This window comes from Apis laboriosa, unplaced genomic scaffold, assembly GCF_014066325.1.
Source record: "Apis laboriosa isolate Shangri-la unplaced genomic scaffold, ASM1406632v1 scaffold5_cov152, whole genome shotgun sequence".
Classification (NCBI taxonomy): Eukaryota; Metazoa; Arthropoda; class Insecta; order Hymenoptera; family Apidae; genus Apis; species Apis laboriosa.
In genome coordinates this window covers 3,013,650-3,032,460 of record NW_025223857.1, presented here as the reverse complement: position 1 = coordinate 3,032,460, position 18,811 = coordinate 3,013,650, and the positions used below count along the sequence as shown (strand labels likewise).

At 45.2% G+C, this 18,811-nt stretch overlaps 1 protein-coding gene across 1 annotated transcript in view; it reads right to left on the bottom strand.

Annotated features, from left to right (window-relative positions):
- Positions 1-6: 6 nt before the first annotated feature.
- The window catches only part of LOC122718006 (neurogenic locus protein delta), a 40,628-nt gene continuing 21,823 nt past the window's right edge, over positions 7-18,811 (bottom strand). Inside the window, exons 4-6 of the mRNA XM_043942632.1 lie at positions 15,685-15,936; positions 10,028-10,088; positions 7-3,946 (exon numbers count right to left, since the gene is read on the bottom strand). Of these exons, the coding sequence (XP_043798567.1) occupies positions 1,879-3,946; positions 10,028-10,088; positions 15,685-15,936 (2,381 nt within the window). The 3' untranslated portion in view covers positions 7-1,878. The remainder of the gene's footprint in view (positions 3,947-10,027; positions 10,089-15,684; positions 15,937-18,811) is intronic.

Below are 18,811 nucleotides of genomic sequence, written 5' to 3'. Positions count from 1 at the left end.
AAAAAAAAAAAAAAAAAGAAAAAAAAATAAGGTATTAATATCCGATTGATCGTCGAAAAAAATAGCGCTATCCGAAAGGCTAAAAAAGGAAAAAAAAATCCGAGGGAAAATAAAAAATAAAAAAATCTCACGAAGGGGCGACATCGTTTGAATTCTAATTCGTCGTAAACTTTCTCGCTCGTAACTATATACGCACGGTACATACAAACGCTCTCCTCTCTCTGGTCGTTACTCTGCTTCGTACTCTCTCACTGAGGACTTGCTCGCAAGCGAACAGATGGACGCACATACATATACATGTACATTTACATATTATATACATATTACATATATGGGGGGGGGAGGAATACACATACACACACGTACCGAAAAACAGACATACTCTCGATGCATGCACGCTATATCGCTATCGGTTGCGAATACACACAATACACACATCCATACGTACACATAGAATCGCATACATACACATGTAGTTGTGTACACGCAAAAGTAAGTATCCTCGTGAACGCGTCTCTCGTTAGCCATAAAGAAAAGAGAGTAGGGGAAAGAAGAAAAAAAAAAGAAAAAAAAAAAAAAAAAATCTTCAGTCACGCGATTCAAAAAAAAGAACAGAGAAGAGAAGAGAGAGAAAGAGAGAAAGAGAGAAAAATAGAGATACAATGGAGAACTATCGGAACAATGATAATGGGATACGATAGAATAATATTAATAATAATAATAATAATTAGAATAATAATATTAATAATAATAATAATAATAATAATAATAATAATAATAATAATAATAATAGCAAATAGTAATAATAGTAAATAACAATAATAATAAATTAGTTCTGTACAAAGTTTCGCTTCGAACATGATATATAATATTGTAATACCTAAGAACGGGTCAGACGATGATATTCGCGATCGTCCGCCTCCACAGCATTTCATATTATATACATATATATATATATTTTTTTATGCGTGTGCATATATATATGTATATTTCATTTTGCTCCCCTGCTGTCGAACTCCTCGCTGAAGTCTCTTCTTCTTCGTCTTCATCGTCATCTTCATCATCTTCCGTTTCTTTTCTTTTCTTTCTTTCTTTCTTTTTTTTTTTTTTTTTCAAGGAAGGAGTCTCGGGACCTCTCCACTCCCCGTTGTCTTCTTGTCAACATCAACCTCAACGGAGGATCGTCCCGCGCGATCGTCCAATAGAACGTGCACGCGCGAGCCACCAACTTCTTGCTTCAGCAATACGAACAGCAACAAGGAACAGCAACAACGGCAGCAAGCAACGCATCCCGCGCTACCACCGTGTTGTGTGTCGTCACCGTAGTGGCAAAGTCCGGTGGAACGTTCTCACGCGCGACGTCCTGCGCAACGGGAGGGAGAGAAACAAAGGAATCGCAAAGAAACGCACGCCCGTTCACCCGCTGGCCCATAACGGAGAGCCGAGCGCGGCGCGCACCACACGTAGATGACTATTGTAGTATTCGTGTACGTACGTGCGCGTATATGCACAAAGGGATTCGTAACGCGTGTGTTTCTCTGTCGCGCCGGTTGGTAGTTACGCGCGTCGAGGACGGTGCGCTGCGACGACGAAACAAACGTATCGTAACGCGCAGAGAGAAAAAACAAGAGTTCTTCTTCTTCTTGGTCGCGTGTGAGTCGCACGCGGGGGCACGCACAGCATTTTCGGTCATTTACGGAGGAAGATAAATGTTCGTTTTACGAATATATGTATATATGTATATACATATGTATATATACACACATATATATATATATACACATAGAGTCCACGTTAATCGGTCGACTGGCTCTCATCTCTATACTATTTATCGTAGAACAACAAAGTTGGACACGGGGGAGTAAAGGGGAAGAAAAACTACACTTCCGTCGCGAGCGTCGCCGCGAGCGATGTGTCGTGCCTATAATGATCGTCTATAACGTATACCCCGCACCCGGTCTCGGCACCTCCACCGCCACCGCTACCCGGCGGACCACTGCCCCCTTCGGTGATGTTGGTCGGCCTCTTGAGCAACGCCGCTTCCGCCGCGCAACAGCTGTCCGTCGTCGCGTTACCGGCGAACACCGACGACCTCTTGGCACTCTCGATCACGCCGACACCGACGCCTATGCCGAGACCAAGGCCCAGACAATCCTTCTCCTTTTGGAAGAGGTGGGACGCCCTGTGAGCGGCCGCCTCCGTGTTCAGTTGCTTCGTCGTCCGCGTTCGCCCGTCCTGCAGCACCGGTTCTGGCTTGTAACCCGAGCAAGAGCTATCCAGCGTGACGTCCGTTTGAAACGACGAGTCGAGGTCGTCCTGTCTGGCGGACGCGACGTTGTTCACGCTCTTGTTCGCCGTCCATGTGTTCTTTATCATGTGGGCATCCCCGGTGCCTAGGGTGCACACGCTGCCCCCGCCCCCGGCGCTGATCATCCCGCTTCCGCCGCCGCCCAGGAGCCCGACGTTACCGATGCCAACTCCTTGACTTCCGCCCGACCCGACCCCCGCACCACCGCCCATTCCACCGCCTCGTTTGCTCATACTGCTGTGCACAGCGTTCCGCTCGTTCTGCAGCCTCGCCTCCTCGTCCGCTTTCGCCTGTTCCCTCTTCTGCCGCCTCTTCATGCACATCACGGCGACGGCCGCGACCAGGACGAACGCTGGCACGGCCGTGGACAACGTGGCGATCACCACCACGTGCTCGGTGGTGAGGCCTGCGTCCCTGGGCTCCGCGGACGCGGACGCCACGTGCCTCGACAGATTACCCGACCAGTAACTAGCCCCGGACGGAGGGACGGCCGGCATAGCGGCTGCCGCTGTGTTCGACGGAGCTGGCAACGCGACCGTCCCGCTTCCTATTTCCTCCGTGCAAGTGTCGCCATGCCAACCGTCCGCGCACTGGCAAAGGAACCCGTTCACACGGTTCAGGCACGTGCCGCCATTTCTGCAGGGCGCGCTTCTACACTCGTCCACGTCCACGCTACAATCCTTGCCGGTGAATCCAGGCTTGCACGCGCACCTATAATCGTTCGTTCCCGATATGCATCGGCCACCATTCGCGCACGGTTTCGTGAGGCAGTAATCCACCTTATCTTGGCATAACCGGCCCACGTATCCGGGCACGCACTGGCAACGGAACTGATTGACTAGATCGACGCAGGTTCCGCCGTTCAGGCACGGGTCGCCTTGGCAATCGTCGATGTTGGTCTCGCAGCGTTCACCGGTGAAACCAGGCGGACAAGAGCACCGAAAGCTGTTTCCCAGGTCGGTACAGGTGGCGCCGTTCGAGCACGGATTCGGTGAGCATTGGTCGAGCTGGGATTCGCAGTCGTTCCCCGTGTAACCGGGAGGACAACGGCACACGTAGCCGTGAAGGGAGTCGTCCTCGCAGCTGGCTCCGTGATGGCAGGGAGAATCTCGACAGGATCTCGAGCTGATCTCGCAGTGTCTACCTCGCCAACCTGGTGGACAGGTGCAGCGATAATGTTGCCTAGTGGACGACGACGACGACGGCGAAGTAGATGACGACGACGACGACGACGATGATGATGATGATGAGGATGATGATGAAGATGAAGAGGAGGAGGAGGAAGATTCCGATGTTTTGATCAGGCTAGAATTTCCATAGGGCGGGTCCATGGTGCACGATCCACCGTTCAGGCAGGGGTTCGAGTCGCAATCCAAAAGCGGCTTCTCGCAGTTAGTGCCGTTGAAACCTGGCGCGCACGAGCAGGTGTACAAACCCTGGCCGTTAAAGGTGTTAAAGCAGGTGCCGCCGTTCAAGCAGGGCTTGTGATTCGTGCAGTAGTTGAGGTCCTGGTTGCAGAACAGTCCGCCCCAGCCTTCGTCGCAGAGGCACTCCCAGGGTTTCTGGCAGCTACCGTGAAGGCAGCCTGGATATCTCACGCACTGGTCGCAGTACGCTCCCTTCCAACCGTTGTGGCATCTGGAACCGAGACAAGAGAGGATGTTGCTCGTTAGCTGTGCTGCTGATCGCTTTTCTTCGACTACCGACGTACACGGGGAGAAAGTAACCGTGCCACGATAACGGAGAAGGCTTTCGTTTTACCGATCGGTATATAGGGTGGACTCTTTAAAATTGCCAAAGCGGACGAGAGGGATAGATTTAATTTGAAAAAAAATTTTAAATTCTTCCTTTTTTTTTTTTTTTTTTTTTTACGAAGCAGAAAACTTTGGAGAGGAAAAGTTTCCTCTAAGAGCGAGAATCTATGATCGAAGAATATATCTGAAGATATTCTCAACCGAAGACGAATGTCAAAGACCTCGTTAAACTCGTATGAAAAATGATGGAACGTGATAGAGGACGGCGCAATAAAGAGGCAAGGAGATGGGACGAGGAGGAATCCCCGTTTCCAGGTAACCGAGCTTTATACCGGGTGACTCCGTGGAGTACACACGGCCCTCCTATGTACACGAGGCGAGAAGGCGTATGATAGATTCTAATTACTTCGATCGTTAAATACTAATCGATCCTCGACCAAGTAATTTCAGTGAATGCGATAAAAATAGGATGGTTACGGGGTCATCGTCTATCTCTCGTTCCCGATAAAATTAATCGAACTTCCCACGGTGTGTGTATATATATCATCGTTATCGTCGAATTCCCCCGTTCTTTAGAATGAAAAGGAATAATAATTCTCTCCTTTTCGTGGCGAAAAAATGATCGTACACATCGGTCGATGGTTTTTTAGGTAAAGAAGAGGTTCCGAGAAGGAGGACGAGAACGAAAAAAAGAGCGAAGGGAGGGGAAAGAAATGGCGAGCGGAACAGAACGATCGAGAAAAAGAAAGGCAGCTAGCTCGCCGTGACAAGAGGGATACGCGAAGGTGGGTAAAGGCCGATGGAGAGATGAAGAAGAGGACGACGAGAAGGAAGGTACTGCAGAAAGGAGCTGGATTCGCGACACAGGGGGAAGGGGGAAACGAGAAGGATATGGTGGTCGGCCATTACGTCCAAGGGGGTTACACTGATGTACGGAAGAAAGGACAAAGAGGTCCGTGAAAAGATAGAACAGGAACGAATATCGAAGCGAGACAGAGATATACTATGCGCATATACGTGTATCCTTCTCACACATTTATATATATTTATATATATGTTTATATATATATAGAATAGTATACACATGCATACCCAAAGAAAGAAAGAAAGAAAGAAAGAGGAAAAGGAAGAGAGAAGGGAAGAAATAGAATAAGCGAGACAGAGAGAAAAGGAGAAACCAGTCGAAAAGGAGGGAGAGAGAGAGAGAGAGGTCTCGAAGAAAGAGAAGGAAAAGGAGAGAACCGGCGACAGAGAAGGGAGGAAGAACCTTAGCCAAGAGAGACAGGAGAGGAGGTAGAATTCGAAGGAGAGTGGGGAGACGAGTCGTCGAGTTGTGTTCCCACGGTTCGAGCCTCGGCACAGCCGTTCAGTATGCGGGTCAAGGAAAGGTTACGCTCCTCTGTGTGTGCGCGCGCCTTACTCTGCCTACTAATACCCATCCGCCTCTTTCTCTCTCTTTCTATACGTATATATACAATATATATATATATATATATTTTATATATATATATAAATATATAAAAGTATATATTATATTATATATTATATATACATATACATATCGAAACGTAGAGAGAAAGAGAAGCTTAGAAAGAGCCCCGTAGCCGTCGACGTCGCATGACTATACCATTAAATCCCGTGTACACACCGAGAAACGTAATCGAGAGAGCTGTAAGAGAGCGCGTAAGAGAAAGAGGGATAGAAAGACGAGCAGCAGTGAGATGACGAGAGTGTACGAGATGGAACGAAACTGTGTCGATTGCACACGAAAGTATATGCACACACGTGTATATAATATATACATATATATATATATATATATATTTATACGCGTTACAAATTTCATAGCGATATTCTCGAAGCGATATTCTGTTTTTAGTCACAGCGGGCAAGTTTTCTTAAAGAACATGAAAAAGGAAAGGATTTCTGATGATCGAAAGAAGCACGGCTCGCTCTCTCGAACAACGAACAGTGGTCGTTCGAGCTCGAAGCGACGCAGAGAGCGGAATAAGTCGATAGAACAATCGTGTTTGGGCAATTGGATAATTATTGGCGGGATATATAGTAATTGGTATATAGTAATCGCTCGAATACCGGTATATCGGTGGGTATATTAGCGTGAATACCGGTATACGCGTTCGGAATATATCGATAAGAACTCGAAGAATAGTGGTAATATCCACGTACCGGTACTTGGAGAAATATCGTTGTATCGGGATAAAGAAGAAAGGAAAGGTCGAAGAAATTGCAAATATCGCGGAAGTATAAATTAAGAGGGAGAAAGGAGGGGGAGGAGGGGGAGAGGAGAAGGAGGAAAAGGAAGGTAGGGGAAACACGATGCACGCGGTGTGTGCATCTTCATCAATATTCAGATAGGATACGCACGCGACACCGACCATGGACTCCGAAATTTCAATGGGATAGAGCCGCGATTCTTTCACGTATCACGAATGGGGCCAACATCCCACGAGGCTCGAGAGATGGCGATTGCTTTTAGCGATCGTATCGACTATTTCCACGCATACGGTTACGCAACCAGAAAACAGATTACCCTTTGTCCACGTAATACTATCGCTATTTATTCTACACTACTACCTTCCTTCCAATCTCCTTCCAATCTTCCTTTCGGAATCGTTACGTTATTTCCAACGATTATTCGATAAAAAAAAAAATTAAAAAATTCGTCAAATTCCTGTTCTCTCTCCTCTCGAGTTATTCCATTAAGGAAGATATACCTACGCGCAACGCGTTCAATTGAAAAAATCCTCGAGCAGACCTCGAGTAACCGACCCCGCCGCTGCTACTCGTTTCGCAACAGGTTTTTCCCCAGACGCGAAAACCGATCCTCCTCCTCCCCCTCCCCCTCCCTCCTTATCCTATACAGCAGACGAAGTTGCTTAGGAGCTGCAACAAAAGTCGCAGAAACGTTGCACGTTCGACGATATTCGACGAACAATTTATTACGAGGCGACACTCCGCCGTTGTTTATTTACGCGTCTAAGGTATGCCCATAAATTCCTGAACGTCTGGGACATTTAAAAGACGCGCCACGGCGAAAGAGGTTTGGACGGATGCCTCGTCTATTTTCGAAAATATTATTTTTCCGCGAGAATTGGAAATCGGATGGAAAAAAAAAAGAAAATTTGATGATGATGATTAATGATAATTTAATGATAAATTAATGATAATTTAATGATGATAATGATGATGGTATCGGTGAGGAGAAGTTTGAATGCCTCGTCTATTTTCGAAAATATTATTTCTCCGCGAGAATTGGAAATCGGATGGAAAAAAGGAAAAAAAATTTCATGATGATGATAATGACAATGATATCGGTAAGGAGAGGTTTGAATGTCTCGTCTATTTTCAAAATATTATTTTTCCGCGAGAATTGGAAATCGGATGGAAAAAAAAGTTTGATGATGATGATTAATGATAATTTGATGATGATAATGATGATCGGTAAGGAGAAGTTTGAATGCCTCGTCTATTTTCGAAAATATTATTTCTCCGCGAGAATTGGAAATCGGATGGAAAAAAGAAAAAAAATTTGATGATGATGATAATGACGATAAAGAAAGATTTGGATGCCTCGTTTATTTTCGAAAATATTATTTTTCCGTGAGAATTGGAAATCGGATGGAAAAAAAAAATTTGATGATGATGATAATGACGATGATAATGATAATGACGATGATGTTGACGAGGAAAAGTTTGAATATCTCGTTTATTTTCAAAAATATTATTTCTCCGCGAGAATTGAAAATCGGATGGAAAAAAAAAAATTTGATGATGATGATGATGATAATGACGATAGTATCGATAAAGAAAGATTTGGATGCCTCGTTTATTTTCGAAAATATTATTTTTCCGCGAGAATTGGAAATTGGATGGAAAAAAAAAAGTTTGATGATGATGATGATAATGACGATGATGTTGACGAGGAAAAGTTTGAATACCTCGTTTATTTTCGAAAATATTATTTCTCCGCGAGAATTGAAAATCGGATGGAAAAAAAAAAATTGATGATGATGATGATGATAATGACGATAATATCGGTGAGGAGAGGTTTAGATGCTTCATCTATTTTCGAAAATATTATTTCTCCGTGAGAATTAGAAATCGAATGGAAAAAAAAAAATTGATGATGATGATGATAATGATGTCGACGAAGAGAGCTTTGAATATCTCGTCTATTTTCGAAAATATTATTTCTCCGCGAGAATTGGAAATCTGATGGAAAAAAAAAAAAAAAGTTTGATGATGATGATGATGATAATGACGATGATGTCGGCGAGGAGAAAACATGGATCTAGTCGGAGGGAACTCGACTGGACGGCTGCGGCTAACGGGACAATTAACCCCGGTCTCGTGCAGTAATTAGATGATCGAGTTAACTCTAAACCTCGGGTTAACGTCGGACCGAGATTCGTGTCCCATGCGGAGAAACGGAGAATAGGAATTATCGCGGAACATCTCTACTGTCTATCTAAACTCAAGCCCCGATGTTCTAAATTCAAAGCTGTGCCGAGGGCACAGTTGATTTTCGATCAACAGTTTGGCCGTAATCGACGCATGCGTCCTCTCACGATTCTTTTAAGAATATTGCTGACGCAACTGTTGCGCGTTTTTGTCTTCGGAAATGCGATCGAAATTTTCTTCCCATTTTCGAATCTAATTCCTCCTCGATCGTCAAAAACTCCGATCGAACGAATTCCCCGTCGAAATCAAGCGAAAATCATTCAAATCTGCCTTTTTTCCATCAAACGCCGACAAAGAGTTAAAAGCGCAGGGTGAGAAGAAGACTTCTTCCAGACTCGGCCGGGGGAAAAAATTCTGAAAGAACAGAGGGTTCCTCGAGGCAGGAGCGTATTTATAGATCAGGATTCCCGGCAAATACAGAAATTCTTTGACTTTTCGATCTCTGACTTTTGGTCACGGTACTCGTTTTTCGACTGGTCGCAATCGAATTAGAATAGGTTCGACGACTTCGCGAGAACGTAGAAGGAAAAAAAGAAAAAGAAAAGAAAAATTGGGGAAAAGAGTGGAGGGAAAAGAAATCGAGTCGATTGGAAATGCACGATCCGGTAGCCGATCCTCTCGTTAAGGAGGGAAGAAACCAGTCGGCCGCCTCGAGAATTCCTGCTCGTCCTCTTCGACCCCTGACGATCATCGCGCACGACGCCCGCCTTCCTTCTCTTCGCTGTGAAATCACCGGTGAAACAGGAACCGAGGGGGAATCGCAACACCCGGAAACGAGTTCCACCCGATGATATTCTAATCGCGCGCTCGATCCGATCCGAGTGTAAAGGAAAATCGAATGGCGCGAACCCGATCTTGGAAACCGATAGCGGTTATGCTAATAGAAATACCCGATTAATCGAAGAAGAATATTAATTTCCATTTTAAGCGCGTGTATAAATGTTCCGAGTCATTTTAAACTTGCGGTTCTGTTCAAAATAATAAAAAAAAAAAAAAAAAGAAAATGCATCGATTGATCGATCGACGATACTCGGTAAAAGTTTGGACAATTAAATGGATAATTGACGAGTGACGAGAATCTTAATTTAATTTTCCTCGAAAAAAAAAAAAAAGATACGAAACCGAAGATTCTCACGGTGGAGCAATTAGAGGCCGGATCATCGATCGCGTTACACTCATTAACGATCGACTTTCGCGGGAAGCTCGTTTATCGAGGCGTCGTTTATTAATGCGGCACGAGTATGATACAACGCGTACTGGTATCGCGAATCAGGAATGTATATTAGAGGAAAAGAGGAAGAAAAAGAGCGAGCAGACGTGGAAGAAGGAGGAGGAGGAGGAGAAGAAGAAGAAGTAGTTTAGTTGCTATACGTACTTACACTTACATTATCATGAAGGAGGGAAAGAAGAGAAAGAAAGAGCGAGAGAAAGAAATATGGTGAATTATATATATATATGTATATATATATATGCGTATACTCACAAGCATTCGTCGGGTCGATTGCAGTGTCCGTGCTGCTCGTCGCATCCGGGCAGGCAGCGGGCTGAAACGAGTAAGAAAAAATCTAAAAGGTTAAGGCAACTCTCCGCAAGAGGTCGATCGCGTCCCTCACGACTGCACGAGCGGTACCATACGATGCATCCCGATGCATTCCACTGGTATAGGTAGTCGGGAGAACTCGATAATTCAACGAGCTTGCTCTCTTCTTTCTCTCTCTCTCTGTGTCGTCGTTAATCGAATCGTTAAATTGGCTCGGCCGGAAAATCGATTTGACGCTTTTCGGGTATACGCAATAATGGAGAAATTGTTTCGAGGGAGAGGCAGCAGCAAATGGGATTGGTTTAACACGAAAACAAATTATTATGCATGAAATCTTGCTTTCTTTGGAAAATTGGTCTGGATTGAGAGGGAATTTTTATCCCCTTGATAATCCCCTGAATAATCGCTACGAAATGATTAGAATTTGATTGGATGATCAACAAGTATTCGAAAACAGAGATGTGCGCATCCTCCTTTGAGCAGCAACACTAGCGCCACGATGTATTCATCTTCCGAACCCCGAAAAAAGGAGTCCAATTTATGGACACGAAAGTATCGTTCACACCTCGAATACCCGATCGGACGGAATCGTCTAATTAAAATTTATGTCATATATACCACGAATCGTTCCCGTTTTCCGGGAATCCTGGATGGGAAAGGAGTCTGACCGCACGATTCCTTGCATAGCTGCACGTAGTTGTGAACGATACGTCGCCGAGCGCTCGGTCGCTCGAGCGCGTGCTCGCGCGCTCTCGCGGTCGCGTCCCACAAGGATGATAAAATTGTGTCACGTGTGAAGATTCTTATCTTACGGTCGTGAACGAGCCACTAACAGCTTGCTAATTGATCAATTTCACCTCTTTTTACAAAAATCGTTCTCGAGATATTTCCACTTTCATCGATAATATCGATAATAAAAGAAAAAAAAAAAAAAAAAAAACGTAAATAGAAATTGAACGAAGCGAAGCAAGCAAGATTGATAGAAAACATGCTACGACGAAAGTTTAAATGATTAAATTTCACGGAAGGTTTATATTTAACAAACGAATGTCGCGAATGAATATAATTTCCTATTTTTAAAAGGAAACGTGTATACAGTTATAATAACTTAATGTCGTACGACTCGAAACAATTCCGCCATGCGTGTACTCGTAACGAAATTCGGATGGTAAATTAGAAGAGGAAAGGGAGAGAAAGATTGTCGGCATAGCAGCACACGCCAGCCAGCAAGGGTAATGAAATTGTGTCACGTGTCGAGCAGCTTGTCCAGTCCGCAAATATATCCAAAGTCTTTCAGTTGGCTGCCAGCCACCGGTTCGGTTACGTATACACGTTCCACGAGTATATAGACCGCGAATGTCCACGTTACCATGTCAAGACACGAGATGATCTCTACTCATCCATCCAAAGGTATTCACCTTGATCGGTGCTTTTGCCTCATTGTTACTGTACTCCCTCCTACTATACCGCACTCCCATCTTGCGCCTTAAAAACGAAACATTCCTATTCCTTGGAATACGCTCTGTCCTGTATTTGCGACAGAGATATGCATTACGACTATACTCTACGTAAAAACTTTTCTCTATTGCAACAAATCTCCTCGATCTCCCCGAGGGAAAGAACGAACAAAAACCGTGAAATCAATCGAATCTAAGACATAAGAAGACATAAGGTGAAAGAAACTCGGTCGTTTCATTGAATGAAGGGGTTGAAGGTGGCTCGTATGATAGAAAAGGTGAACTTTGTCCATAGTGCGGCGGGGGCTACGGAGAGGCCGGGAGAGGGCCGATGGGGGCCGCGTGACCTTGGCACCGAGCGCAACGGCCCACGAAGCCGGCTCGCTCTCTCTCTCTCTCTCTTTCTCCCTCTCTCCCCACGGTGCTCTCTCGCCACCAGTCTCGACGCGCTAAGGAGCGTATGGTATTTATAGAGTGGAGAACCGAGTGAGGAACGAGTCTCGAGTTTGGCCGGTCGATCCCGCGGGACTGCGCGCCGAAAGGAACGGGCGAATCGCGCGGATTCCACGGGCTTAGGAAAAAAGAAGAATCGAAGGAGGGAGGGAAGGAGGGAGGATTGAGAGAAAAGAAAAAGAGAGAAAGAAAGAGAGTGGAAGGAGAAGGATCGGTTTCGATGGAAACCGAATGTTCCTGAATTAAACTGCGGGATTACGGCAACGTCTGACGCCGAGTTTATACTTGGATTGGACGGCGTTGTGTGGCGTTGCTATGTGGTAATCTCTGGGAGGGAAGTACCCATTCCACCATCAGCTGATTCGAAACCGAATCGCAACTCTCTTTGCGATTTTCGAATAAATATTTATTCTCCCATTATATTTATAACGGACGCGTAACATTTTCTAAACATCACACGATAATTTACTCGCAGGAGGGAAGAAGCTTGAATAGCTTAAAACTTAAACGTCCCAGATCCACGAGTAGCATATATCCAACGGACAATAGGCAGTTTGACACCACCAGCTGATCGGGGAAACCGCAAGCTGCGGCACGCAAACGAGGAAACCCTTACTCGAGCAATTCCTCCACTATACCTTTGAACGCAAGGTTATTTCCCTTTAAATGTCCACCAAATACCTTCCTCCAACAATGAATTTCACGGCTCGCGTGGCCAACGTTATCCATCGATTTTCCCTTTCCTTTTCCTCCTTTTGAACCGCCCGCCTGACCTTTCGTGGAACCTAACCTACCTCTCGTCTCCCTACCTGACGCAGTACCTCGCTTCGTACAATACGACCCCCTTCGTGACACAAAGAACACACCGAGATCGTAGAGAGGAAAAATCCAAGAATTTCGTCGTGCACAGGTAGCTTCCTCTACCTGGTGGGGGTTGGTGGTAAGTAACCGAGGCGAAAAAATAGGGGAGGGGGGAGGTGAGAAGAGGAGGAAGACGGTGGAAAAATGCAAGAGCGACGGGGGAGGGAGGGAGGGAGAATGGGTGGTGGAGGGGGAGAGGGGTTGAAATGGAAGCGGACTGCGAACGCGAGGCCGGTGCAGCTGTTGGTTAAAGCACCGACCTCTGTGCAGCTGTCGGGGGCCCACTCGGCCTCTTTCGGCTTGTTTCGCCCGCTCGTGTTGCAGCTGCCTCCGCAACAACCCCTGTAACACGTCCAGGCACCCCCGAAAATGCGCTTTCTTCCCCTGCTACCCCTTCCCTTCCCTCGTCAACCCCTTCTTTTGCAGGACGATCGGGATCCTCGTGCCCTCGTGGGCCGATTAAACCGTTCATCCAATTTTATCTAAGCGTTTTCTTTCCTCGTTTCGAATTTCAATCTCCCTCGATATTTTTCGTTCTGGAGAAAAAAAAAGAAATAATCAAAATTCCTTCGAAGAGAGAGAGGATGATAGAAGAGAAAGGGGGGAGGGAGGGTCGACATTTTTCCGCTAAGACATACTTTTTTTTTTTTTTTTTTTTTTNTTTTTTTTTTTTTTTCCCCCTTTCGAAAGCAGCACACCGGGTCACCTGAGCAAACTGTGCACCGAGTGTACACACACGCTCTCGCCATTTCTAGAAACATAACCCCCTTCCCCCCTCTCCCTACTGAATCCCGTTCTCACGAGAACCCCGCAAGTTCGCAAGACGCAAGTTCAATCCCAATACACTCGATCTTTGGAATATTCCTTCTAACCCATCGAATTAAGGAAATCTAAGGAATGGAAATTCGAAATCGAATATATATATATATAAAAATTGGGAGGTGGAACAGACGTCGAATCGCAACAATGGCCCATTCTCGGCGGTCGAGGAGGAGGCGGGGGAGGAGCAGCAGGGAGGCGGCGAAAATGCTGGAAACTGGGCGGCGTGGGCGCGGGAGAGCTCGCGTGAGAAAAGATCGACCACCTCGCGTTTTCTTCACCGACGAGGAGGACGACGAGGAGGAGGAGGAGGAGGAGGAGGAGGAGGAGGGCTCGATCTCTCCCCCCTTTCTCGCTTCCTATTTCCACGAATGGCCGCCAATGTAACGAAACGAGGTGTAAGCAGTCTATTAGTAATCGATGCGCGGAGCAAAGTTTGTCGAGCGGCCGAGTGCAACGACCGATCGACGACCGCCGTGGAAACACACCTGGAGCGACCCTGTCCACTCTGTCCTCCACTTTCGATTCCTCCAACACCGATAAACCCGAACTCCAAGCCTCCTCTCGAGTCAATTCGATCGTTACAGATTTTAGATTTCTTATAGTCACCGTTCCTCTGATAATATATTTCGATGACAAACGAAAATATATATAAATCAGAAGGACGAGTTTCACCCTCGAGATTGCGAAAAATCGGGAAAGGAAAAGTCAACCCGCCAAGGAGGCATCCAGGGACACGAGGCTCGATCGAGAGTCGTCCCGTTCCTCGTCCTGCCGTGTGTACGTACGTGTGCGGCGAGGAGGACGAGGAGAGGCTTGAGAACACGCGAGAGAACGACCGAAAGTAACCACACACGTTGGAAGAGGGAGCGCGTTTCGTACGCGCACGCGGAAAGTAGACGGTGGTGAGGTTGCTTGTACACGTACAGATTAATCCTGAGAGAAGGAGCCTCTCAGAAGAGGTGTGTGTGTGTGTGTATATACGTATATATATATATATATACATACATATATATATACGTAAGAGAGACGGATAGACAGCAGATACGGATATAACGAGAGAAGAAGGGGGAGAGAGAGAGAGAGAGAGGTGTATATACATAGGAGAGACGGAGAGAGGGAAGGCGTGAGCGCGCGCGCGCGCGCGAGCCAAGCGTGGGAAGCTGGTGCACGCTCGGACCCGACACTGCACCGACACTGCACCGGGCCTCTCCTTCGTGGACTCGTCGAGTTTGTCGAGTTTCGTGCTACGAACGAGAATAGAGAGAACGCTGCTGTATACAGGCCGGCTAACGTCCTGGAATGAACGTTATATAAGCGAGGAGGGGGGCAACGATTTCTTGGATTCCTTCGAGACAATTTTTCTGGAAATTATGCCACGCTTTGTTTATTATTACACCACGTCCCGCGGTTACGTTGGAATCGATCGATATTTTGTGTACACGTTGCGTTCGAGGTTTCTACTCGAATTAATTAATTAATCAATTATTTATTATTTTTTATAATAAATAAATAATAATAATAAATATTTGTTATAATAATTATATTATAATTATAATTATAATTATATTATAATAATAATAATAAATAAAATAATAGTAATAAATATTTATTGTTTTTTATCGGGCAATTTTTTTAGAGAGTAATGTAGTTAAAAATAGAGTCACTTTAAATAATTAAAATATAGAATAACATTTATACTGTCGATCGAATTAATTTTTATTCCCAAGGAAAATCCTAAATTCGACAGTCTCTCCGGTTACCGTGTTGAAATACGGTATAAATTACGCTGCACGGGACAAGGGATGAACAGAGAGAGAGAGAGAGAGAGAGATCTCGTCTCTGTAATTTCATACACGGAATTCCTACAAAAGGAGGGATGTCACGCGTGGTGCAGTCGCGATGGGAAGCGTGGGAGTGCACGCACATATTACGTGCATACGATAATAGACGTTGGAAGAAGAAGAAGAAGAAGAAGAAGAAGAAGAAAGAAAAAAGGAGGAGACTTACGGGTATTGCAGTAGTCGCCCTTCCATCCAGAGAGGCATACGCGCTCCCCGCTCGGGCTACAGCTGTAATGACCAAAGTTGTCGTCCCTCGGCCTGCACAGGTTCTCGCAACCCTTCCCGTAATAATGCGCCACGCAAGTCACCCTGTACTCGTACACCATCTTCGAGTGCGCGCTCCTGTACTCGTCCTCGGTCCAATTTGGCCCGACGTCCAACCACTTTTGCGTAGTCAGCCTGGTTATCAACACTTTCTCTGAAATAATTGGCAAAATTGTGTCTCCTGTTAATATTCAAATCCTTTTCTTTTTTTTTCTAATAATTATAAATATATTTATTTAAATTATTTAAATAATTTAAATTATATAAATAAAATTAGATATTATTATATTATATCTAAATAAAATTATATATAAATATTATATTATATATAAATAAAATTAGATTAGATATCTTTTTAACGAATTATTTAAATAATTTAAATTATATAAATAAAATTAGATATTATTATATTATATCTAAATAAAATTATATATAAATATTATATTATACATAAATAAAATTAGATATAAATAAAATTAGATTAGATATCTTTTTAACGAATTACGAAGGTAATATAAACGGAAAAGGAGGATTAATTTTATTTTCAATATACGCAGAGATATATATTCTGAAAAGGTCAATTAATCGGTCCGCTCGATTTACAGAGAGAGAGAGAGAGAGAGAGAGAGAGATTCGCTTCAATTGATACGTGGGTACAATTAACTCCTCCGTTTCACCGGATTGAAATCAATTCCAATTTATCACCCATTGACTCCGACACGTTCGCGATGTCACCGTCTCCCCCACAATCATCCCCAACAATACCACCCTCGTGTATTCTCTCACGATACATACACAACACAAACGAGCCAATATAAAGAACAATAATCGAAATAAATACGATCTTTCTCGAATTAATTGCTCGAAGAATAATTTAACAAAATTCCACTCTGTCCTTCCCTCAAAAATCCCACAAAAGAAGAACGTTTTCTCGTCGATCATTCCGATCGATCGATCGATCGATCCGTCCCGTGCGGAGGAAAAAAGGGGAGGAAGAGGAGGCGAGACGCGAAAAGCAATTAAGCATGTCCATCAGTAGGGCACAACACAGAGGAAGGCGGCCGTGGTGCTGCGCCCAATGATGCGATCGAAGTGCATCGGCCTCCAGCGAGAGCGCGAGCGAGAGAGAGATAGATAGGGAAGGAGGCGGGGAGGGAGGGAGGGAGGGAGGGAGGGCAGACCGGACGTTCGTCCGCTATTGCTACTCCGCCGGCGGCACGCATCCGGCACAAAGAGAGTAAGCGTATACCACCGCGTTGCGGGGCCTCTCTGGGAAAGAGGCGTTCTTCTTTTCTTCTCCCTCCTCCCCCTCTCCTGCACCGCGCCTAAGAGAACTATACACCGCACATCCTCCCTCTTCCTTTCCCTACAATGTATCTCCACCTCTCCTCTCGATTCGCCCATTCGTCCTGGACGATCTTATTTATCCTCTCCTTCTTTTTTTTGTTTTCCTCTCTCTTTCGAAACAAATGTTTCCAACTTCGCATATGTATACACTTGTTCCTTTCCATTGGCTGTCTTCGTTGTTTTCGCAAAACAAAGTAGAAGAGAAGATACGAGAGAGAGAGAGAGAGAGAGAGAGAGAGAGAGAGAGAGAGAGAGAGAGAGAGAGACTTCCTGTTAAACGTATTATCGTAATGGGGGGAGGAGGAGGGGGAGACAGATTAGAAGGTTCGATCAGGTGGAGGGCGAACGACGAAAAAGAAGCGTCTCACGATGGCATCAAGGGCGCAGGCCAACCCAGCCTGTCGGACCAGTTTACCCCAGTGTGCGTGCGAGAGTCTCATGGCAAATGGGTCGAGCGCGGCGATGTTGTATCGTGGTGCTGTATGGTTTATATACATTGTGGTCGGTAGCGTAAGGAAGAGTTAAGTGGTCAGCCTCCGTGTTCTCCGCTCCTTTTTTCCCTTTCCCCCTTTTTACTACTACGGTTTCGGTGCTTCCCCCCTTCCCAGATGATCCTCTAATGAACGGTTCACTCGGGGATCTCGCCCGCGAGAGATCGCCGGAGGTCTATTTTTGAAGCACAATTTTCAGAGTTGTCGATTTCTCTCTCTCTCTCTCTCTCTCTCTCTCGAGTTACGTTTCGGAATCTTCGAGAAATCTATCGAAAGAGGATGGATCCCTCGCGAAGGTCACGATTATAAATATTTTGCTTGTTACGTGGAAAAGCGGCAGGTGCCAGTCCTTTCTTTCTTTCTTTTTTTTTTTTTTTCGAGCGATAAACGCTCGATATGAAACATGAGTCGCGCGCTCGTAAGAGGATCTCGTATATTCCCCCTCCCCTCCCTCTTAGAATCGGTCGAATTCGGCCGATTTCCTTCCCTTTGAAGCTACCGAAAAAAAAAGCATAAGCAATAAATAGTGACAAAGAAATAAAATATATACACACACATACGTAGGAAGAATTAAAAATGGAAGAAGAAATAGAAGAAGAACTGGTGGTAAAGTAATATAGGGATAGAAGAAAGATCGATAACGTTGATCTTCAAGGAGAAGAAAAAGAACGTAGAGAGCGAGAGAGAGAGAGAGAGAAAGAAGAAGAGTAGAAACAAAAGGACGAAACGCGAGGATTCGCCGATGGCGTGCTCGACGATACTTAAACAGGATACCCAAGGCTCCTCTCCTCTTCCCAGAAGGGAAGTAACGTTTCGCTGTCGGCGAAACGGGAGTCGAGGGAGAGGCAGTTTACCAAGCCTATCTTCCCAGGTGATGCTGTTACGAGTTCTGAAAACGCCGATGTTCGCACGCCACCGCCGCAGATGGACGTGTGTACGCGCGATCGACTTCGTTTCGCCCTCGTCCTTCGTTTTTCGGGATCGATTCGCACGGCTCGATGCGCTCTCCGTTTCCACTCGCCTCCTCCGCTTCTTCTCTCTCTCTTTCTTTCTTTTTTTTTTTTTTTTTTTAATAATAGATTGATACGAAGAAGAAACGGTTCTTAAGCGGTCTGTTTACGATGAAAAATCGTATCGAGGAACAACTGATTTCCTGGACTTCGTTAACTTCGAGAAATTCCCTATTGTTTT